The sequence below is a fragment of the Pelodiscus sinensis genome, chromosome 8 (assembly GCF_052426305.1).
Source record: "Pelodiscus sinensis isolate ZL-2025 chromosome 8, ASM5242630v1, whole genome shotgun sequence".
Classification (NCBI taxonomy): Eukaryota; Metazoa; Chordata; order Testudines; family Trionychidae; genus Pelodiscus; species Pelodiscus sinensis.
In genome coordinates, this window is record NC_143059.1 from 1,669,486 (window position 1) to 1,694,199 (window position 24,714).

At 45.3% G+C, this 24,714-nt stretch overlaps 1 protein-coding gene across 11 annotated transcripts in view; it reads right to left on the reverse strand.

Moving 5' to 3' along the window:
* The window catches only part of PPP3CB (protein phosphatase 3 catalytic subunit beta), a 74,448-nt gene extending 53,206 nt beyond the window's left edge, over positions 1-21,242 (reverse strand). For 4 of the 11 annotated variants that reach the window (XR_012905748.2, XR_012905749.2, XR_012905750.2 and 1 more), the window contains exons 1-3: positions 20,941-21,230; positions 9,712-9,912; positions 4,995-5,119 (exon numbers count right to left, since the gene is read on the reverse strand). Coding sequence is in view for 8 of the 11 variants with exons in the window: in XM_075935718.2 (XP_075791833.1) it covers positions 4,995-5,119; positions 9,712-9,912; positions 20,941-21,004 (390 nt within the window). In the remaining 3 variants the exon portion in view is untranslated. Of the gene's footprint in view, positions 1-4,994; positions 5,120-9,711; positions 9,913-20,940 lie in introns of all 11 variants that reach the window. The other 7 variants (XM_075935717.2, XM_075935716.2, XM_075935719.2 and 4 more) reach the window with 6 other exon arrangements.
* Between the last annotated feature and the right edge of the window lie 3,472 nt (positions 21,243-24,714).

The window sequence follows — 24,714 nt, forward strand, 5'->3', positions numbered from 1 at the left end:
CGCAGGTCATGTGCTCCAGCCCCCTATTCATTTTGGTTAACCTCCGCTGGACCCTCTCCAATGCGTCCACATCCTTTCTATAATGGGGGGCCCAGAACTAGACACAATATTCCAGATGTAGCCTCACCAGTGCTGAATAAACGGGAATAATCACTTATCTAGATCTGCTGGCAATGCTCCTCCTAATGCACCCTAATATGCCATTAGCCTTCTTGGCTACAAAGGCACACTATTGATTCATATCCAGCTTCTCATCCACTGTAATCCCCAGGTCCTTTTCTGCTGAACTGCTACTTAACCAGTCGGTCTCCAGCCTGTAACAATGCTTGGGTTCTTCAGTCCCAAGTGCAGGACTCTGCACTTGTCCTTGTTGAACCTCATCAGATTTCTTTTGGCCCAATCCTCTAATCTGTCAAGGTCACTCTGGACCTGATCCCTGCCCTCCAATGTATCTACCTCTCTTTAAGTTTCATCTGCAAACGTGCTGAGGGTGCAATCCATCCCCTCATAAAGATGTTGAACAAAATCGGCCCTAGAAGCAATCCTTGGAGCACTCCACTTGAAACTGACCGCCAACCTGACATTGAGCCATTGATTACTACCCGTTGGGCCCAACAACCTAGCCAGCTTTCTATCCACCTTACAGTCCATTTATCCAACCCATACTTCCTTAACTTGCTGGCAAGAACAGTGTAGGAGACCGAATCAAAAGCTTTGCTAGTCAAGATGTATCACATCCACTGACTTCCCCATGTCGACAGAGCCAGTTACCTCATCATAGAAGCTAATCAGATTTGTCAGGCATGACTTGCCCTTGGTCAATCCATGTTGACTATCCTGATCTCTTTCCCCTCTTCCAAGTGCTTCAAAATGGATTCCTTGAGGATCCCCTCCATGATTTTTCCAGGGACTGAGGTAAGGCTGACTGGTCAGTAGTTCCCTGGATCGTCCTTCTTCCCTTTTTCAAAGATGGACACTATATTTGCCTTTTTCCAGTTATCCGGGATCTCTCCCAATCGCCTCGAGTTTTCAACGATTATGGCCAAAGGCTTTGCAATGACATTTGCCAACTCCCTCAGTATTTTCGCCTTGCTGATTATTCCCCTGCATTCTTGAGCAATATATTTATACTCCTCCCTAGTTATCTGTCCAAGTTTCCACTTCTTATAAGCTTCCTTTTTGTGTTTAAGATCATCAAGGATTTTCCCGGTAAGCCAATCTAGTCGCCTACCATATTTGCTTTTCTTATTGCGCATCGGGATGGTTTTTTCCTGTGCCTTTAATAAGGCTTCTTTAAAATACTGCCAGCTCTTCTAGACTCTTGTCCCCTTCATGTTAGCATCCCAGGAGATCCTGCCTATTAGTTCTCTGAGGAAGTCAAAGTCTGCTTTTCTGAAGTCCAGGATGTGTATTTTCCTACTCTCCTTTCTTCCTTTTGTCAGGATCCTGAAATCTATCATCTCATGATCACTGCTTCCCAGATTGCCACCCACATCTACTTCTCCTATTAGTTCCTCCCTGTTTGTGAGCAGCAGGTCAAGCTGCGCATGGCCCCTGGTCGGATCCTTCAGAACTTGTACCAGGAAGTTATCCCCAACATGCTCCAAAAACTTCCTGGATTGTCTGTGTACTGCTGTATTGGTCTCCCAACAGATGTGAGAACCAGGGCCTGTGATCTGGAAGCTTCTCTTAGTTGTCTGAAGAAAGCCTTGTCTACCTCATCCACCTGATCTGGTTGGTGGTCTATAACAGAAGCCAACCACAACATCACCCCTTTTGCTTCGGCCTCTAAACTTAACCCATAGACTCTCAACAGACTTTTCTCCCTCTATATAATGGAGCTCTGAGCAATCATACAGCTCTCTTACATACAGTGCAACTCCTCCTCCTTTTCTCCCCCGCCTGTTCTTCCCGAACAGTTTATACCTTCCATGACAGTGTCCAGTCATGTGAGGCATCCCACCAAGTCTCAGTTATTCCAATCAAATCATAGTTCTTTGACTAGACCAGGGCTTCTAATTCTTCCTGTATCCCAGGCTTCTTGTTTCTATGTGGTCCTGCACCCCTCCCTTTGCCCCTATGTGTCTCTGTGCCCCCATCCAAAAATTGCTTTCCCACTGTAGCTCTGCAGCCCCTACCCTTCTGTCCATCTGGCCCTGCACCTCCACTCCCATTCAACCCCTGCCCAAGCCTGTCCTCCCTCACTAGCCCTTATGGGCCCCTCACTGATCCCTCAGCAGCCCCATGCTGTCTATCTCCCCATACCCCCTGTCTTTTGACTTGGTCCAACAGGTGCTGTGAAGGTGACTCTGCAGGCTCTCGCTTCCCTAGCTGGCTGGGAGCGGCTGCTGTGTTCTAGTGCCACAGCACCCTATGGTGGGCAAAAGGCAGAATTGCAGCAACATTCCAGCAGCTTTTTTCTGCTAAAAAAAAAAAATTAAAAATGCATAGCTTATAAATTATGCTCATGTGCTGTAGCGCAGAATTCACCCAGGAGTAAAATTGCATTGGGGAATTATTTAAACAAATTATTGGAGATTTGCACTTTAATGTCAATTCATGCAGTAGTAAAAATAAATTTGCCTTTATAGCAAAGGGTATGTACAAAATAAAAAAAGCATCCTTTTTAATAACACACAATTGTTGTAGCAGTACCTTTTCCACACTGACATTTATTTTATAAGAAGTGAGGGGTTGCCTCAATGTGACCCACAAAGCCTTTCACACTGTCTTACTTTTAATATGGAAATGGAATACTGACAATTTTTCAGGTCCAAATGTGCAAAACTTCATCTTGGTCAAAGTAGCTTGGACTCACTTCTTGCTGAAACCGTTAATTTCCACAGGATTCTCCCTTTGATATTAAAAGTTAGGGCATCTGACTACACTGTATAGAGCAGGTTGTGCCTTCAGGTTCCTGTCAAAGTGTTACTGCAGCATTCAACCACTGCTGGCCTAGGCTAAGGTTTTATTTTAACACTGAAAGGAGTTACTGAAATAAACATGCTTCAAAATGAACTGTTTAGGAATAGGTCTCTGAACACAAAATTAGAATAGAGACCAAGCATTTTTCTTATCGGGGCTGAACATTTTATTTATCAAAGTTTACAGACAGAATAAACTAAGAGATTTAAAAGTGATCAAAAACAAAAAAAATAAGGTGGCAAAAGCTGTTCGATAAACAAACAAAGCTTATAGCAGGAATTTTGAAAGGGATTTAATATCCTTTTCTTTCCTTTGCACAGGTCCACAAAACATAACCATCCCATGCTCTTGCACAAATCCTGCTCCAGTCAGATACCCCTGTGAACTGTTCTGATCCATTAGTAGTTATTCTGTACAGCACTGAAGCAAATGAGTGAATTTATGGGAAAAAGGCAAATCTCTTTATGAACTATTCAGTGGGGTTTTTTAAGTTTATACTATTTAGTATCGAAAGCATTAAAAGCATCCCTGCTGCCTATGGGAATAAAATGAGTCTGCTTTTATTAACTACTGAATCTAGTCCCAACTCTACAGCATCTAATAACTTGTGTCTATGAAGCTTGAGTAAATTCCAATGTTTAAAATACATTGTTTCTAGGTGTTCTACAAGGGTGTAAATGCTGTCTTCACATTTGTCAAACACACCGTGTAAACACTAGAAGCAGATGCATTTCTGTAATCAACCAAAACAGGCAAAATTCATGGAATGTAAAACTCAAGAGAGAGTAGTTTTCATTTTTAACTATTTGTGACGGGGTGAAGCAACCCCGCCACTGCCAAGCGCGGCAACCCACGGCGAGCGGTGAAGAAACCCCCACCGCTGCGGCGGGCGCGCCGGGACAGCTGGGGCCGGAGGCAGAGTGCGACGGGGTGAAGCAACCCCGCCGCTTCCAAGCGCGGCAAACCACGGCGGGCGGTGAGGGAACTGCCGCGGCGGCGGCGGACGCTCCGAGACAGCAGGGGCCAGAGCCGGAGGCACGTCCTCAGGACGCGCCTAGGGAGGCGCGCCCAGAAGTGAGGGCATCGGCCGGGGACGGTGGGGAATGGGATAAAAAGAACCCAGGGGACGAGCGGGGGGAGGGGGGAGGAGCGGTGTGAGAGGTAAGGAGGGAAGACGCCCCAGACAGGGGACTGGCCGATAACAGGCCGGCAGGGTGAACCAGACCCAGGCCGGGCCACGGAACCCGGGAACGGGCATGTTTGGGGGCAGAACCCCCGCCTGTTACCGTCAGGAGACCCACTCCTGGCGTTAGGGTCCTGGGTCAGGGCCCGGAGAGAGGGTGGGCCCGGACCCCTCACCCCTCCAGCAGGGTGGTAATTATTGTAAAGGGGGGGGGGCAACCCTGGCCCTTGACACTATTCCTTATATTTCTGAGGCATCACTCCATTATCAGCCCTTAACAACCCAAAACATTCAGATGTGTGCACAGTGCTGGTATATATGTATTCCAGTTCTGAAACATTAAACAATTTTAAAACACAACAAAATAGCAGGAATCAAGCCCTAGCATAGACTACATAAAAGCTATACGAACAAGTATATTTACAACTTAATTTGTGTCAAACTTTTTAAAAAAATAACTTTTAAATTTAAAATTTAAATTTAACTTTTAAATTTCAAGTCAAGTTAAATTCTAAATTTAATCTACCGCCCAACTTTAACTCAAACAATTCTCCAACATTTCCAATTAAGGGTGAGAGAATATCAGAAGCAACAGGATAAAGAACATTTAGGGCCCCTAGCTACATGTTAATAGAGTAGCATGGAGTGTGAACACTACAGATGCCAAATAGTCTATTCTCTGCAAAGATGACTATGGAAAGGCAGGGAGGATCATGGTTTCAAAAGGGCAGGCTGAGGGACTAATCTATATCTGTCAACGGTCTTTGGGATGAGGTGAAGAATTCATATTCAGATGTCAGATAAACTATGTTAAGGATTGTACAAGAATATAATAAGTTTTCTTTCAGTAAGATTTAGGACAGAGCAAATTAATGTATACAGTTACCTCTATACTAAAATAACCTCTGTCTACATAGTCACCAAGGAAGAGGTATCTTGTATTAGCAGGTGATCCTCCAACTTCAAATAGCTTCATTAGATCGAAGAACTGGCCATGAATATCACCACATACTGAAACAAAAATACTGTTTAAATAAACAAGAAGTCACTTATTTATGGGGGGAAATTATATTTATAAACTAATTACAGATACATAACATTTTTTTAAAGAAAGGTTCATTTTTCTTGTCTGATCACCAAAAAAAAATGTTGATAGCTTTTATGTTAAATTTATGTTTTGTTTTTTGCTAAACAGGAGGATATGCTATATCTAGGCTAGGGATGTAAAAAATGGTGTAAAAAGTAATCATGTAACTGTTAAAAATCCTAGTGATTACATATGCTGCGGGCCCTGCAGTATAAAGCTTATACCAAAGAGTCTGTAGCGCAGCTGGCCCCACCGGAAGCAGGGCTAACAGCCGTGAGCCGGTGCATGCTGTGAGCTGGTTTAGGCGTGACAGCTCTCGTGTGCCGGCGAAAAATTTAACTGTATCTGAAACAAGGTCACTGATGTTTATTGGTTAACTGTTAAACAGTTAAACTCTTATATCCTTAACATATGCAATACACAAAAACCTGTGGGAGAACACTTTAATCTGCTTGGACACTCATTAATGGATCTCCAAGTCACCATGTTGCTTCAGGCCAATTCCACAAGCCAAATACACAGGGAAGGATTGGAACTTAACTTCATTTACAAGTTTAATTCTTATGTAAATGGTATGAATAGGGACATTGGACAGCTCCCACACTATCTTGCACATCCTAATGACTTAACAAAACAAACAAACAATGGAGGTGCTAATTGTTCTTATCAGCCTCTTGTAACTATTGGAACTATCTACTCACCTTGGGTATGTCTACACTACAGAGTTAATTCGAGTTAACTTAATTCGAAATAGTTAATTCAAATTAATGCATCTACACACAAAACCTATTTCGAAATAGCGTTTTGCTATTTCAAAGTAGCACATCCACACTGAGTGGACCCTGAACCAAAGTTAAGGCTGGCCGGAACCAGTGCCAGCAGGGCATCAGGTTAGTACTTAGTGTGTGGGGCTGCTGCCTGAGGCTTACTGAGCTCCGTGCTTAAAGAGACCCTACTCCCACCCCAGAGAGACAGTTCTCAGGGTTCCCTGCTTGCTTGTCTACCTTGATGAGGGACAGCAAATCAGTCCTATCTTGGAGCTCCCGGACTCAGGATACCACAGCACTCAGCCATATGGAGCCAGAGCTGCCCTTGGGCACACAAGTGCATCTCGGGGGTCGTTGCCATCAGCCTGGCTGCACCTGCTGCAGGCTGCCATCCGGGGTGGGGTCCATTGGGGGGCTGTCAGGATCCAGGAGGCCCTGCGGGAGAGCATTCACCCCGAGGAGCCCTCAGCACCACCCCGGTCCTCCCCACCAGGGGCTCGTGCCCCATTTCTCCCTCACGTCCTTCCACTTACACTTCCCTAGCCCCCCTTCCTGATGTCAAACAAAAGACACGTATGTTCAAAAATAGAAACTGGGTTTATTGAACAAAACCTGGGGGTGGGGGAGGAATGAACCTCTGAGGAATCTGGGAAAAGGAGGTGGGAGAGGGGAAGAGAGAAGGTGGGAGAGGAGAGGGGAAAACCTGGGAGGAGGGAACAGGAATGGGGAAGCAAGGGGAAGAAGGGGGAGGGGAAGCTCAGGGTCCAGGGTCTCGCCGGACCAACTTGATTTTCATGCAAACCTGCTCCTGGGTTCGCATGTGGCCTTTGGTGGCCAGGCTGGCAGCTATCCTGCCATAGACGGTCGCATTCCCCCATCTAGTGTGGAGATCATGGACGTTGGGGGCATCCCCCGCAAACCTGAATAAGGTCCATGATCTCCACCCTGGACCAGGAAGGCACCCGCCTTCTCCAGCCCCTGCCAGGCTCCTGGGAGCTGGCAGACTGCTCCTGGGGAGTGGTGGAGGGCTGGCTGCCAGTGGCTTGCTGGTTCATGTTTTGGGGCCACTGGGTCAGGGGTCCCGGAGGCCACTGCTGGCTCTGGGCTGGCAGGCTTGGAGCTGGCACAGGCACTGTGGCAAGGTTCTACCCCTTTAATGGCTCCAGGGCTGGGGGAGAGGAGAGTAAGTTTTCCTGGTTGTGCCCAGAGAGGCCACCAGGGCTCCCTGGGAAGGGCTGGAGGCCCCCTATTTCGAATTTGGCGTTACTCCTCGTAGAATGAGGTTTACCAAATTCAAATTAAGCGCTCCGCTATTTTGAATTAATTTCGAAATAGCGGTTTGCATGTATAGACGTTATTAAAGTTAATTCGAAATAATGGCTGTTATTTCCAATTAACTTTGCAATGTAGACATACCCTGTCTGTCTCTGTTTTTTCTTTCCCCCCCCTTTTTTCCTCTCCTTCCCCCTACCCTTCCCTTACTTATTCTTGGATCTGGACTTCTAATACTCCAGTCATCTGAAGAAGTGGGTTGCGCCCACAAAACCTCATGTTTTTGTTAGTCTTTAAGGTGCTACTAGTCTATTTGTTGTTTACGTTTTTCCTGTTACAGACTGACTCAGCTACCCCGCTGAATCCTGAACATTGACACATTTATTTAAGCAATTATATAGTTTAACACAGTGTTTCTCAAACTTTTTTTTAAAAAAAGTACCCCCTTTAACAAAAATTATAAGTACCCCCAGTACCTACAATTTTCAGACACACAACATTTTTTTCTACCGTTGCAACACATCTGTTGAAACAACTTGATCGTAGCCGGGTGGACGATGAAATTTTTGGGTGTAAAAAGTACAAAAGCGCTGTGAAACTGAACAAAAATTCAGTTTTCTCCAAATTTCAGTTGTGTTGATGTACCCCACAGATTTATCTCAAGTATCCCTAAGGGTACTCGTACCACTGGATGAGAAACACTGGTTTAAAATAAATGTATTAAAATTTTTCATTTTCAATTATTTTAGAAAATGGTGAACAATTTTTCTTTATTAAAGGATTAATTTTGTACTCATGTCAAGCTGCACTGCGATGGAAATTAGAATTCAATTAAATTTGCTCATTTATTTTAAATTATTTCATAATTAAAAGAAGGTTTATCAAAACATTTTACATGTAAAACTAACTGTTTTTTTTAAAAGAAAATATTACCAGTAATTAGTGAAATTAATGGATTATTTCTGGTCACCATGTTTTTCAAGATTTTATAACTCATCGCCGACTTAATTTTTATTGCTTCAGGGGGTAGCCAAGTTATTCTGTACAGGATAAACTTAAACAAAAACTCATCTGGTAGCACTTTATAAACTAACAAAACATGTAGATGGTATCATGAGCTTTTGTGGGCACAGTCCATCCTAAACTCAAAACTCTATCATCTGAAGAAGTGGGCTGTGCCCACGAAAGCTCATGATACCATCTACTTGTTTTGTTAGTCTCTAAAGTACTACCAGATCAGTTTTTGTTTCTTAATTTTTATTGATAGACTGGAAAACAAGCTCTCCTGCTTTTTTCAATTCCCAATTGATTTCTCAATTCTGAATGAGCTTCTCATTCAAATGAACTAGCTGAGTAAACAGAAATGAAGATCATGTTCTCTCTATACCCGCAGAAGAGGCTACTGTTGTCAAAAGCTGGTTTAACAATTCAACAAACTCTGATTCCAAGTGCTTAGACAGTGACTTCCAGCAATTCAATGGTTTGACTTTAAGACTTGGGCAGCAAATGTACTACTAAAATATTTTTATAATTCAATTTTAATTATTTTAATAGAGTATAATAAGTTTAGACCCATACATAGGTTGCTACAGTTAAATCTGTTAACATGAATGTTTTATTTTTAGAAAAAAAATGTATTAAATCTTTAAAAATATCCAAAATAAAAAGATTCCATAAAATCAAATTTTTCCACTCTGAATGGCAGCTACATAATATAAACAACGTAATTTCTATCTGGCTATTTGTCTCTTTAAAAATAAAAAATTCAAAAGATTAGAGTAGCATCTTTATCTAAGTCAAATATGGTTTGTGAGTGGTCAGAACCTGAAAGTACTACAGTACCTTTTCAAAAACAAAAGCCATTTCAACATTCCATCTGGATAAGGTCCTATACATTGTACTACTTAGTACACAATTTTATCAGGTTGATCTTAACTTCTTTGAATTCAGACTACCAAGAAATCATCATGTTTCACATGAAAACTAGAATTCTTAAGGTAGAAGAATCATGAATATTCTCCTTCAGATCTTCAAAACACCTGTTTCAGCAAATGGATGCTCTTGTGCCATCCCACAAATTTTAGACTGCAGTACAATCCAATCTTCTCTTTCACACTCACTTTTCTCTTCTGGATTATTACATCTTTTCATTGACATTTATTATTGTTACAACGATTACAGAAACTGCTTTGCCTTTTCACATTATATTACTAATCCTACTGCTTTTTCCAAACAGATTTTATTCCCTCCTTTCTTCCACATTTTTTGATGCAAAGTTATGTCGAGTACCCAAAGAGAGTTATACAAAAGCTGGTCTAAGGGCAAGTTCAACATGACTGTTCTGAGAAAATCACCTTTACATTTATTTTCCCACAAGAAAAGGCCTTCATCATGTAGCCTCCTTACATTCTCATATAAAAGTCATGGCCTTTTTTTTTTTTACTTTATGCATCTGAGGTATAAACTAAAGGTATTACCTGTAATTGGAGCTTCAACTTCTATCATTGTTTTCTCTCTTCGTAGAATTGCAGCACCCTCATTGATGATTCTAAGTGCAATTTCTTCATCTACCCGACCTTCTTTTACTAAGTGGTTCTTCAAAATGTCAACCCTAGGTTTTCCATCTATATCAAACACTTCTTCATATGTCAAGCGATGTGTTGGTGGAAAAGGGACAGCTAAAATTTAAAGAGATGAGGAATATAAATATTTAGATGATGGCATAAAAAGTATCCTTATAAAGTTTGCAGATGATACCAACTGGGGAGAGGTTGCAACCGCTTTGGAGGATAGGGTCATAATTCAAAATGATCTGAACAAACTGGAGAAATGGTCTGAAGTAAATAGGATGAAGTTTAATAAGGACAAATGCAAAGTACTCCATTCAGGAAGGAACAATCCGTTTCACACATACAGAATAGGAAGTGACTGTCTAGGAAGGAGTACTGCAGAAAAGGATCTAGGAGTCATAGTGGACCACAAGCTAAATATGAGTCAACAATGTGACACTGCTGCAAAAAAAGCAAACACGATTCTGGGTTGCATTAACAGGAGTGTTGTGAACAAGACATGAGAAGTCATTCTTCCACTCTATACACTGATTAGACCTCAATTAGAATACTGTGACCAGTTCTGGGCACCACATTTCAAGAAAGATGTGGAGAAATTGGATAAGGTCCAGAGATGAGCAAAAAAAATGATTAAAGGTCTAGAAAACCTGAGTTATAAGGCAAGGCTGAAGGAATTGGACTTGTTTAGTTTGGAAAAGAGAAGACTGAGAGGGGACATAGTAGCAGTTTTCAGGTGTCTAAAAGACTGGCACGGAGCGGGGGGGGGGGGGGAGGGAAGTATTGTTCTCCTTGGCCTCTGATGATAGGACAAGAAGCAATGGGCTTAAACTGCAGCAAGGGAGGTTTAAGTTGGACATTAGGAAAAACTTCCTGTCAGGGTGGTTAAACACTGGAATAAATTGCCTAAGAAGGTTGAGGAATCTCCATCTCTGGAGATATTTAAGAGCAGGTTAGACAGATACCTGTCAGGGATGATAAAAATGGTGCTTGGTCCTGCCACGAGGGCAGGTATCTGGACTTGACGGTCTCTCAAGGTCCCTTCCAGTTCTAGTATTCTATGATTCTATGAATATTAGTAATACTTAGTTTGTTTTAAAGTACACTGGACATAAACACAGCAGAACAGAACTACACTGATTAGCCGTGATGCAAAGTGAGAATGTTTACCGAATGCTTTTTAAAATTTACACATTTATAAGATATTACTGTAGCAGAGCAGGTTATGTCTGGATCAAATTATCAACTCAGTCATGCACTATGAAAATTCTGGACACTAACTGCATAAGCCTAGACATTTCAAGAGCAGACTATCCTATAGTATTCCCCACAGCAGCAGTGCCTCAGAAAGTTGTTTCACAATTCAATGAAGTACTATCCCTAAACCATTAAAAAGCAACGTGGCTCTCTCAATTTAGGAGTCAATTACTGGCCCGCTCCCTTGGAAGAATAATCTCTCTACACAAGAGCACACAAACAGGTAAGTGTGACTGGTGCCAGAGAGGGCATGGGAGCTTTATTGAATGGGGGAGGTAACCTAAGGTGTGTCTACACTTCACTGTAACTCAAAATAAGGTACGCAATTTGTGTAGCTCAAATTGCGTATCTTATTTCAGTGGTATTTCAAAATAGTTTATTTTGTCATTTGGAATTGTCTACACAGTGCGAAATTTCAAAATAAAGCGCTATTCCGAAACGTCCCTTACTCCTGGTACAATGAGGTTTACAGGGATGTTAGAATAGCAAGCCCGAAATAACAGACTTGCTGTGAAGATGCAGGAGAGCTATTTCGGGATACTCCTACTACTGGTTTAGCGAGGCGAGGGGTAGGTGTCCCCAGGCACCATGCTTGGGGGGGTGCGGGACTGGGATGGGAGCGCACAGCCTCACGCAGCGAACCCAGCGCTGGCAGGCCAATTGCTCCCTGCAGACAAGTCACCAAGGCAAGGCCGGTGGCAGAGAGGGCATTTCAAAGGCAGGGTTACCATATGTCCACTGCCTGGCTCTTGGGAAGGGGAGGGGCACTGGGTTAGAACGGAGGGGCTGGGGGTGCCTGGCTTTGGGGGTACTTTTTTTTTTTGAAAAGGGGATTCTTTATAAAAAAAAGTATAAGAAACTCTGGCCTAGAATCATCCCTGATAGTTAAGAGCAGGTTAGATAAACATATACAGTAAACTTCCAATAATCCAGCACCTATAGGACCCGGGGGGTGCCGGATTATCAGATATGTCAGACTATCAGAAGGGGGGGCTATGAGGGGTCTGGGGTGGGGTTGGGTGGGGGGGATGCCACCCCAGACCCCTCATAGCCCCCACTTCCGATAGTCCAGCTCTGCCCCAGGCATCCCTGATTCAGCCGCTGCTGGTCAGTTTCAGCAGCAGCTGAATCGGAGACGCCTGCAACAGAGCAGCTGGAGTGCTGCCGGGTTGGTCCGGTAGCGCCGACCCTTGGCACAGCGAGACCAACCCGGCAGCACCCCAGCTGCTCTTGGGGACGCCTGGGGCAGAGCAGCTGAGGTGCTGCCAGGTTGGTCTGGAGCGCCGCTCTTCGGCGCTACTGGACCAACCCGGCAGCACCCCAGCTTCTCTGCCCCAGGTGTCCCCAAGTCAGCTGCTGCTGATACTGATCAGCGGCTGACTCCGGGAAGCCCGAGGCAGAGCTGCTCTGCCCCGGGCTTCCGGGAGTCAGCCGCTGGTCAGTTTCAACAGCAGCTGAATCAGGACACCTGGGACAGAGCAGCTGGGACGCTGCGGGGACCAACCCAGAAGCACCCCAGCTGCTCTGTCCGAGGTGTACCCAAGTCAGCTGCTGCTGAAACTGATCAGGGGCTGATTCTAGGAAGCCGGGGCAGAGCAGCTCTGCCTCGGGCTTCCCAGAGTCAGCCGCTGGTCAGTTTCAGCAGCAGCTGAATCGGGGACAGCTGGGGTGCTGCCGGGTTGGTCCCGCAGCCCCGAGGGGCAACACTACGGGACCTACCCGGCAGCACTCCAGCTGCTCTGCCCCCGGCTTCCCCAATTCAGCCGCTGGTCAGTTTTAGCAGCAGCTGAATCGGGGAAGCTGGGGGCAGAGCAGCTCCAATGGTCCGGCTGCCCGGAGCACTTCCGGGTTCCTGATGGTGCCGGACCATCAGGAGTGCTGGACCATCAGAGTTTTACTGTATCGCCAATTATGGAGATTCCACAATCCCCCTAAGCAATTTATCCCAGTGTTTAACCACCTTGACAGTTAGGAAGATTTTACTAATATCTAACCTAAACCTCCCTTGCTGCAATTTAAGCCCATTGCTTCTTGTCCTATCATCATAGGTCATGGAGAACAATTTTTCTACTTCCTCCTTGTAGCACCCTTTGAGATATTTGAAAACTGCTATCATGTCCCCTCTCAGGGTTCTTTTTTCTAAACTAAACAAACCCAAATTCTTTCAGTATTCCCTCAGAGGTCATGTTTTCTAGGCCTTTAATAATTTTTAATCAATTGTGTTCAATTCTGCATCGTCCCCCCGCCCCCAATTACAGAAAGGATGTGGACACATTGGATAGTCCAGCAGAAAGCAACAAAAATGATTAGGGAGTTATAGCAGTGTTTCTCAACCTTTTTTTTTTTTAATAAAGTACCCCTTAAAAAAAAATACCCTCGTACCTACAGTTTTCAGACATAGAAAAAAAATTGTATCATTGCAACACATTTGTTTAAACAACTTAATCGTAGCTGGTTGGGCAATGAAATTTTTGGGTGTAAAAAGTACAAAAATAATAAAACACTATAAAGCTTAAAACAAAAATTCAGTTTTCTCCAAATTTCCGTTGTGTTGACATACCCCTCCCCCTTCCCCAACTTTACTCGAGTACCCCTAAGGATACTCGTACCACTGGTTGAGAAACATTGAGCTAGGGCATATGGCTAAGGAGGAGAGGATGAACAATTTGGGCTTATTTAATCTACAGAAGAGAATCATAGAATACTAGAACTGGAAGGGACTTCGAGGGACCATCAAGTCCAGATCCCTGCCCTCATGGCAGGACCCACTACTGTCAAGATCATCCCAGATAGATATCTATCTAACCTGCTCTTAAATATCTCCAGAGATGGAGATGCCACAACCTCCCTAGGCAACTTATTCCAGTGTTTCCCCATCCTGACAGTTAGGAAGTTTTTCCTAATGTCCAACCTAAACCTCCCTTGCTGCAGTTTAAACCCATTGCTTCTTGTCCTATCAGAGGCCAAGGAGAACAATTTTTCTCCCTCCTCCTTGTGACACCCTTTAAAATGTCCCCCCTTAGTCTTCTCTTTTCCAAATTAAAGAGTGAGGGAGGATTTGATAGCAGCCTTCAACTATCTGAAAGGGGGGTTCCAAAGAAGATGGAGAGAAGCTGTTCTCAGTTGTGACAGAAGACAGAAGGAGGAGCAATAGTCTCAAGTTGCAGTGGGGGAGGTCTAGGTTGCATATTAAGATAAATTATTTCACTAGGAGGATGGTGAAGCACTGGGATGGGTTACCTAGGGAGGTGTGGCATCTCCATCCCTAGAGGTTTTGAAGTCCTGGCTTGACAAAGCCCTGGTTGGGATGATTTAGTTGGAGTTGATCCTGATTTGGGCAGAGGGTTGGACTCGATGACCTCCTGAGGTCTCTTCCAGCCCTAGGATTCTATGGGGCTGGAGCGTCTCTATATGAGAGCACATCACAGTAATGGAGATGTAGGAGCAGGCTCCTGACTCTTGACCATTCTCAGACATGAGACTGTAAGGAGGCCTCATCAGGAAGGCCAAAAAAGTGTTTGAAGAACAGCTAACCACAGACTAAAAAAGCAACAACAAAACAAATGTTAAGTGTATCTGACGCAGGAAGCCTGCTTAACAACAGTGAAATTCTTTAAATGGTCAAGAGGCTAAAGAACTCAAGGATTATAAGGCCACTCACTGAGAAAAAACTAAATGCTCTTTTGTTTTCATTGGTCTTCAAGATTGAAGATGTGAGGGAAATTCCAAATATGAGCCATTCTTTTTAGGTGACAAATCTGGGGAACTGGTCCAGATTGTGTTGTCAGAGGATTTGCTGGATTGCCTACAACGTGGGCCCATTTGCATTTTAAAATATAGTGGGAAGAAACATGGAATCAAATTCGTAAGGCATGGACAGAAACTGCAGAACGCAGAATACTGCAAACTTGAAATGTAGAATATTGCAAACTATAATCATCATGGCTGTTAAATGATGAAGACAACACACCACAAAACTGGTGGGGCAAGTAACAGAAACAAAGAAAGTTAAAAGAAGCAGGAGATGCCATAGAAGCCTGGAACGCTTGCAGGATGACAAACAGTCCTAAGATAGAAAGCACAGGAAAGAAATAAAACATTGGAAACAGCTTTAAGGAACCTACAAAAAAAATATGTAACATCCCGTTATAAATACTTGTGGTCAGCAGCAAGCTTCAGGTAACTATGCTATGCCTGAAGAATAGGGAGAGAAATGGAAAAAGGTGGCCCTAGCAAAATTAAAAGATGAAATAACATCCACTTCATTGCAACCATTATCTTATGATAAAAGCCAGGTTCCGATAAAACCTGAACTGGGACCTAGACTGGTGCCTGTCAGAAGAAGACAAGTGCACAGAAAAAGTAGCAAACAATACTTTGACCGAACTGGCAGATCTCATGAAAAAAAAGTGGATCTTAGCATTCAGGAGCTTCAACTTCATCAGAGGGGAGTGAATAAAAACGAATTTCAAAGTGAGGAACTGAAATTAAGCAGGCTAACACCTAGGATAGATGCATTAACACAGTGGTTCCCAACATTTTCGAGCATACAAATCCCTTTTCAAATCTATTAAAATTTCCTGGATCTCCCTCCCTGGGGGAGTAAAAAGAAAAGCACAAGAAAAAAAGGAATGGGCCCACAATAGTGGGCCCAATCCTTGTTTTTAAATTTTCCACGGATCCCTCCCTGCAGTATCATTGAGGACCACCAGGGGTCCGCAGACCACAGGTTGGGAATCAGTGCATTAACACACGGAGTTGTCCAAAAAGACAACTTCAGAAAAAAAGAAGGGAACTCCTACAAACCATTTGGCATGCAAACAAAAGGAAAAGATACTGGAGGAACAAATTCAAGTTTCATACCCACTTTCCTTCCAGCTATGCCACCGTAGACTAGACACTTGCTGGAGCTACGGGAAGGGGGTTTCTGATGCTGTGGTAAAGGGGTTCTCAAAACCATTGCACTGCATCCTCCTGACAATGAAAATAACTGCACGACCCCAGAAGGGGCACAGAAGCCTTAGCCCACCAGAGCCCTGCTGCCCCAGGAAGGGGAGGCAAAGCCGAAGTGCCACTTCCCTAGATAGGGTGAGGAAAGATGAAACCCCTCTGGCCCTACACTACCGGTGGTGCCTCAGCCTTTGAAATGTACAAGAGCCCTGGACACGCAGCTCTTAAAGGGGCTGCAGCCACATTTTGGCACCTGATGCAGCTTTTTTTCTTGCTCAACAAGAAAAAGCGATTTTTAATGTTTTTTCAGGGTGCCCCGGAAAACCTCAAGTTTGTCCCAGAAAAAGGTCCCTCGCTGCTTCTCCTCCTCCTCTCCCTCCCCAGGGGAGGAGTCAGAGACGTTTCCTGGACTTCCCTGTGGCTGGGGATCCAGCTAATAGAAGAAGCAGAAGTCGGTGCCTCTAGGAGCCTGAGAAGCCTGAGTGAGTGGCTAGGCTGCGGGACAGGACAGACAAAGGCGAAAAGGGAGGGGGGGGGGAAAGAGCGGCACGGTCAAGAGCATCCCAGCTGAGCAGGGAAGGGGAAGAGCCGCCCCCCCACCCCAGGGCCCGGCTGGGTGGGGGAGAGAGGGGTTGGAGGACGGCGGGGGGGGGGGGGGGGTGGGGGAGGGAGAAGAGCAGCACCACTGCGGCCCAGCTGGGCAGGGGGGTCCGGAGAGCAGTTGGCCCCCCGGGGAAGGGGGAAGCATCTACCACCTCAGTCTACTCCTGCACACTCCCCCTTGGCCAGACACCCTACCCCCAGGCTATGTCTACACTGCAGGGGTTTTCTGGATACAGGAGGTATCTCAAAAAAACCTTGCCACATCCAGGGAATGCATTTACTCTTCCACTTTTTTTTTTTTGCAAATTTGCTCCTGCAATGAGGTGTAATAGTTAATCCGAACTAAGGACTTAGTTTGGATTAACTTCCGACTGCCATGTGTAGCCGCAGGAAGTCAGTTCGAACGAAGGGGATTTAAAAATGGCGCCCGCCCGGGAACATGCAAATGAAGCCCGGGATATTTAAGTCCCGGGCTTCATTTCTAAGTTCGAATGCCTACATTAGCCACCCTAGTTCGAACTAGGGGGCTAGTGTAGACATACCCCAACTGATTTGTCTGTGGATCAATGACCCCTGACCCAAAAAATGTTCCCCACACCTGCCATAAATAATCTAACCTTAAAAAACAACAGATAGTCTGGTAGCACTTTAAAGATTAACAAAACATGTAGATAGTATCATGAGCTTTTGTGACCAGAGCTGTAGGCTGTGCCCATGAAAGCTCATGATACCATCTACATGTTTTGTTAATCTTTAAAGTGCTACCAGACTATTTGTTATTAAAGTTTATCCTGTACAGAGTAACTTGGCTACCCCTCTGAAGCTGATAAAGAAAAAATCAAAACCTTTTTGTGTTGGACATAAATTAATATTTTATTTTACTTAAAATGAAGTCTGATTAAGAGTTAAAATGCTATGTTTAATTTAAATTAAACCATTCTCTCTAGCTGCAGCACTAGAAAAATGGCTCAGGTTAAATGACGTAACTAATGGTGAGTTTCCATTAGTAACTGGTGGTCCATGGAAAAGTTTGCATTGGTCTGTGGACCCCCTGGCTCAAAAAGGTTGAGAATCACTGAAACAGAGGTACCCCTGGTCTCCCCCCCCCCCCCCCCCGAGAGACCTCCACAGGCTCTCTGTTCCTCCAGAAGAGCCCACAGAGAGATCGGGTCTGTTACCACAGTGGTGAAATCACTGTCACTCAGGTGTGGATGACCGGCAGACTTTTTGTGAGTCTTCCTCATCCAAGCAGTTGATGATTTAAACAGTATGTTAAGATGCCATGTGAAAACACTTGGCGCAACCACAGAGAGGCAGGATGTATTGACTCTCTCCAGAAAGAGTTGTGTCACAGTGAACAAGCCCTTTGTGAGCTCTGTGAAGAGGTGAGATGTTTTGACTTCCAGCTTCAAATGAATCTGTTCTGTCTTTGGGCTGCACCTTGCCTAGACTTGAATGGAGTTAGCTGGGACAACACATTTCTGAGTTATTTTGACATGAAGTAAAATCTGTACTAAAGCCCCCATGTCCAGTGAGAGAGAGCACTGTTGTCAGAAGTAAATTCAAAGTTTCTCCAAATTTCTTGAAAGATCGCCTCTATCAGGCAGTGGGGCTTTGACTGATTGGTCTCTTATATTTTGAAGGATGACTAAATATTACCTGGATCTTCTTGGGTAATATCAACAGATTGCTTTGGGCCCAATCCTAGCTTAAAATTATATAGGATAAGGAGCTTTGTAAGCAGGTTGGGAAGTGGTCTCATTTGACAATTAATATTGGTGATTATTTACATAACATAGGCATTGCCATCATGGTATTGACATATACATTTCTCAGTAGCTTTACATATAAAATAACCCAGCTCCGTATATCTCCACAGGCAATATACCTTTCAAGCCGTGGTGGTGAGGGTTAGTGACATGGTTCAGTATTGTCATTCTGGCTTGTGGAAATGGAGGACACTTGATAATTTTGCAGTAACTTCAAAAAATGCAGTTGCAATACATCTCACTGGGATGTAAAATTCCAGTCATCAGTTAACTGGTTAATGTTAGGTTACACTGGGGCTGCCACTGGCTCCCAGCCCCTTTTGCAGCAGCCCTTGATCCTAGCTAGCTGGACTCCCCAGGGAGAGAGGCTGATCTGGACACTGGCGCAGTTCATGCCTGTGGGGCCCCTGAGTTCCCCAGAGACAGGGGCTGATCTGGATGAGCGCAACCCCTGTTGGCAGCAGGCCCTGTGTGACCCTGGAGCAGCCCCCTTCCTGAAGGAGGTGTGGAACTGCTCCAGCCCCCTCTGATTACCAGTTAATAGGAACAAGTAGGCAATATCTATTAAGAGGACTATGGAAGCTGTCCCATGAAATGGTGGAATAGTTCTGGATGATTCCCAGGCTGTGAGTCAAATGGGACTGCAACTACACTGCAAAGTAATAGATTTTAGATCCTGGATCTCATCTTGAATTGGTTAGACCCATAGCACTGCGCTGTCATGGGACCCTAGGTCTGGACCCTGGGTTAAGCAATTGCAGTGTAGTTGCATGGGGGGCTTCTGTGGGGCCCAAATCCCTATAGGCAGAGGATGGTGGGAGGAGTTCTTAGAGGGGTCATGACACCCTTTACTTCTGGTCATGTGTTCATCTTGACCCCAAAAATAATTTCATAGAATCATAGAATACTAGAACTGGAAGGGACGTCAAGAGGTCATCAAGTCCAGTCCCCTGCCCTCATGGCAGAACCAAATACTGTCTAGACCATCCCTTATAGACATTTATCTAACCTACTCTTAAATATCTCCAGAGATGGGGATTCCACAACCTCCCTGGGCAATTTATTTCAGTGTTTAACTACCCAGACAGTTAGGAACTTTTTCCTAATGTTCAACCTAAACCTCCCTTGCTGCAGTTTAAGCCCATTGCTTCTTGTTTTATCCTCAGAGGCCAAGATAAACAAGTTTTCTCCCTCCTCCTTATGACACCCTTTTAGATACCTGAAAACGGCTATCATGTCCCCCCTCAGTCTTCTCTTTTCTAAACTAAACAAACCCAATTCTTTCAGCCTTTTTTCATAGGTCACTTTCTCTAGACCTTTAATCATTCTTGTTTCCCAGGGGTGGGACTTCCTATGCCAGGTGGGTGGGGCCTGAGGGGGTAAGGGGCATGGCCAGTGGTTTCAGGGGGTGTGGCCAAGGTGTCCCTTATTTTTGGTTCAGAAAATATGGTCACCATAACTATAGCCAATTATCTTACCTTCAGTTCTTTGCTATAAGAGTATCCCAAACCCATTGCACTTGTGAAGTAAGCTCTCAGTTCTTCAACCCCCTCACACCAGCAGCAGAGATAGTATGGGTTAACTGTCCAGATTTTCTCCAGAAAGCACTGACACAATATAACTGTGCAGCATGGTGCCTTTGGACAGGCCAACACAATAGACATGTGGCTGGACCCAGCAAATACTGCTATGTGGGCAGTTAACCATAGCAGATATAATTGTGTCATATGAACCTATCAAAACCTGATTCAAGTTTTACAATAGCTCTATATGCAACATAGACAGTGGCAAAAATACACTGAGCCTCTTCCCCCCTTAAAATTAGTCTTAACTTGGATTTTGGAACACCTAACAGTATGGGTCATGATTAATAGAAACCGTTAAGAGTTGGGAAATCAGCAGGTCTTTCAGTGCGGCTTGAAATACCCATGCACTGTTATCTCTCTTGAACTGTCTGAATTGTGTCTTGCAACACATTGCAGAGTGTAGAAAGTACCGCACAGAGCGAGGCTGCAATACTACAACGCTGTGACAGCAGCACTGAGCGCTGCAGACTGGGCACAACGGTCTCCCAGCAGATGCGACCCCCCAAGCCAATCGCTACATCACGCAACGGAGAGCGACCACCACCTTGCTGTGCGTAAGGGGTTCCTGCGCGCTGGGAAGTGGCCAATTCCCGGCCACGCGCGGCTTCCAGCGCCCCGCTCGTAACGCGGAAAGGCAAGCGGGGCTGGAAAGCCCGGCTCCGCCGGCGTTCACAGCTGCTGCCCCAAGGGCGACTCTCGAGCGGGCGAGCGCCAAGGCGAGGCGGCCAGGCCGGGCTGCGCTACCAGGCCGCGCGCCGTGTGGCAGGAGCGGCGGGGAAAGCCCTGACCGGACGCGACGTGCCGGCCGCTGCTGTACCCGGCCCCCCCGCGCGCGCAGAGCGAGCCGGCCCGCGCGCAACGGCCGCAGCAGGGCGCGAGCAGGGTGGCGGGGATCGCCCCTCGCTGCGCACGCGCCCCCCGCACCGCCTCGCCTCAGGCTCGCGCCCCACGCACCGCTCCCTGGCGGGGCTCACCCTTGACGGCCCGCTCGCTGGTGCCGTGAGGCGGCGGCCCCCGGCTCCCCTCCTTGGCGGACATGGCTCCGCTCCCGGCCGGCGGCCGCTGCTCGGCGGAGCGGGGCCTCCCCCGGCGGCGGGGACGGGGGCAGCTAGAGGCCCCGGGTGGCAACGGCCCAAAGCAACATGGCGGCAGCCAAGGCTCCGAGCGTCTCAGCGAGGGGACACAATCCGCCTCGGGACCGGCATGCACCGCGCGTCACCACACGAGGCGGCTAAGGGAGCGTGGGAAAACTCTCCGTCCCGCTCCTCCCGCAGCACGGCCCTGAGGGAGCGTGAGAAAACTACCCCCCGCTCCCGCCGCAGCACGGCCCTAAGGTACGTGTGATAGAAACGTAGCCGTGTTAGTCTGGGGTAGCTGAAGCAAAATGCAGGACAATGTAGCACTTTAAAGACTAACAAGATGGTTTATTAGATGATGAGCTTTCGTGGGCCAGACCCACTTCCTCAGATCAAAAAGGTTCCTAAGGAAGTGAGGATCTGAGGAAGTGGGTCTGCCCCACGAAAGCTCACCTAATAAACCATCTTGTTAGTCTTTAAAGTGCTACATTGTCCTAAGGTACGTGTGTACGCCTCTTCCTGGGAAACCTGCTTAACCTCTACGTGCCATTCCTGCTTTGGCCGTTGTTTTAAAGAGCCTCTCACGGCTCAACTCCTCCCCTAGCTTCCACTGTCACAGTCCCACAGGGGGCTCTAAGACACTTGCACTGGATCGGGTAAGATTTGTCCAGGACATTGCCTATCACAAGAGGTACAGGCACATTCGTGTAGACAAAAAATTAGGGACTACATTCGTGAAGGAAACACTGTGGTTGGAATAGAAACCTGTTGTCTCACTAATAAAAAGGCAAATTTAGTCATGGTACAAAACTACTCATTAAAATGATATATAAACATTTTTTTTCTACTCCAGCTCCAGAACATACGAACAGCCATCTACACCAGGCCATGGGTACTGTAGTGATGTGAATTTAAGAATGCAAAAACATGCCTACATGTGGCCTAACTGTATCAGCTGGGTGTAGCCTTGCTCTCTTGACAAGTTGCCCACACAGCCCATCTTCCCAAAAATTTTGTGTGCCCAGATCTAGGCAAATAGATAAACTGCTGAGAATCTTTCTGAAACTGAAGCCCCGTTTCACTTCCTATTCAGTGATGTCAGCACTTGCTTTACTCAATGTTAAATCATAGAACCATAGAGCTGGAAGAGACCTCAGAAGGTCATCAAGTCCAGGCCCCTGCTCTAGGCAGGACCAATCCCAACTAAATCAACCCAGCCAGGGCTTTGTCAAGCCGAGATTTAAACACCTCGGGCTACGTCTACACTGGCCCCTTTTTCGGAAGGGGCGTGCTAATTTTGAAAGTGGGAATAGGGAAATCCGCGGGGGATTTAAATAAACACGTCTGCCACTTTATTCCGGAGGATCGGTCCAGTCTAGACGCTTTTTTTCCGGCTTTTCCCCAAGCCGGAAAAAAAGCGGTGGACGTGTTTATTTAAAATCGCGGGGGATATTTAAATCCCCCGCGGATTTCCCTATTCCCACTTTCAAAATTAGCATGCCCCTTCCGAAAAAGGGGCCAGTGTAGACGTAGCCCTCTAGGGATGAAGACTCCACTACTTCTCTAGGTAACCCGTTCATTATTTGAACAATGGATGCACTTTTCTACCACCACTGAAGATTCAAAAAGAAGCTTGGGGATATCAAGCCAATCCATCCCAACCTACAGGGGGGGAGGGAAGATTTGTGATGAAATTGAATCAACACGACCTGCCACCCAGGCAGAGACAATGTATGTTTGAGGTGCTGACGGCCCTTTGTAAGCTGAAAGGGCGTTATGTTAATCAGAGGATGCTTGGACTGAGACCTCCCCTGCTCTACTGGAAACAGTCAAATATATTTTGTTTTTTACTCAGTTTATCTTATTACAGAATTAATTTTCTCCAGGCAGAATAAGAAATATGGTTTAGCTTTATCATTCAATCACAAATTGCTGGGTTAAATGCTAATCTGATGACATTCTAAAGACGTGAACTGGATGGGTTGCTACATTCCACATCCTAATGACATAAAAAGCTAAGCACTAGGTACTCAGAACCCACTCTATAACCATCATTTCGCATCAACACTCTAATTGAGAATATTTTTTGCCAATTTTTTCCCCTTCTTTCCCTCCCCATTCCCTCTTTTTTTCCTATTTATTTGTACTCTGGCCCCCTTAACTCCATTTGTCTGAAGTAATGTGTTGTGCCCACTAAAGTTCATGAGACTATCTATTTTTTCTTAGCCTTTAAGGTGCTGCAGGACTATTCATTGATTTAAAAAAACAACAACACAGTTATAGACTAACAGAGCAACCCCCTGAAACTATTAGGCAGGAAATTAGGCTACATTATCATAATGGTCTTTTTAAAAATCTATGTATCTGTTGTGCCAGTTTTGCTGTCCTAGAATCATCTAATTATCCAAAGAAGACTTTTAAAAACTTTGAGAAGGAAAGTGAAACACCAAGGAAAGAGAGAGATGTATTCCAGATCCCATGAGACAAATACACAGAGCAAACCTTACAGCCATAAAGCAGGTCTGACAAAGGAAGCCAAGATAGTCAGGAGAGTGAAATTATGAAGGCAAGACTCTAAAATGAAACATTCCATTCTTCTGCATCTCAGTAAGACCTGTCTAAAATGTTCCTTATTAGGGCATTCACCTAGGATGTTGAAGTCCCAAGTTCAAATCCATGTTCCAAATGGCTATTTATGGTGGAATAGCTACAACTGGACAGACTGAGGAAGTCCATCCCAGAATATCCCAGAACCCCATGGCTGGAGCACTCACTCAAGAGGTTGGAAACTCATGGTCCAATCCCTTCTCATCAAGCAGAGGAAAGACCTCCTTCCCCAGGCCCCATGCTGTCATTAGAGTCTAGACCTCCTTTGCTTCTCACAATGCCTGAAACCAGAATGAAACATTTCATGTTGGGTCAAAACAACGTTTTGTTTAGATATTTCCTGAAACATTTCTATTCTTTCATTTCAGTCAAAACTATTCAGAGAGCTCACTACAAATTCACAAAGAGTTTCAAGTCAACCGAAACTTCATTTTTTGGCCAGTAAATTATTGCACCCAGTGCTTCATTCACCAATTTCTTCTTCCATCCTCCTTTGCTATGAACAGTCTTTTGCAAGATGGGATGCAATTAGAAGTTAAGCAAGCCATCAGCACATTCCACATCCTATAACAAACAGATTGGCCCAAGGCACGTGGCTCAACTCTCATGTTTTGCAGGGCTTCTCACCTCAATCCTCTCTCTCCCCCCCCCCCCACACACACACAGAGATTTATCTAAAGGCCTGGTCTGTGCTTAAAATTAAGTCAATATAGCTGCAGTGGTCAGGAGTGTGACATAACTATGTCAACCTAACCCCAGTGCAGACCCAGTTAAGTCAATGCAAGGGTACTCCTGTCAACGTAGCTACCATTCATAGTAGAGGTGGTGTTCACATAGTAATGGAAAGCATTTCCATTTTTCCATCGCTCTAGACTGCCTCTCCACTGCAAGGTTATGTCAGTGCAGATGCACTACTACAGTCCCCATACCATAGACATGGTCTTACTTTGCTTGCTAACCTCTGCAGGCAAGGTGTCTTAACTTCTCCCAGGAACTGTCCATTTGCTGTGATATAAGCATTTTTCCCCCCTCTCTGCCCCTATTATCTCATTCAAACTTTTCTTT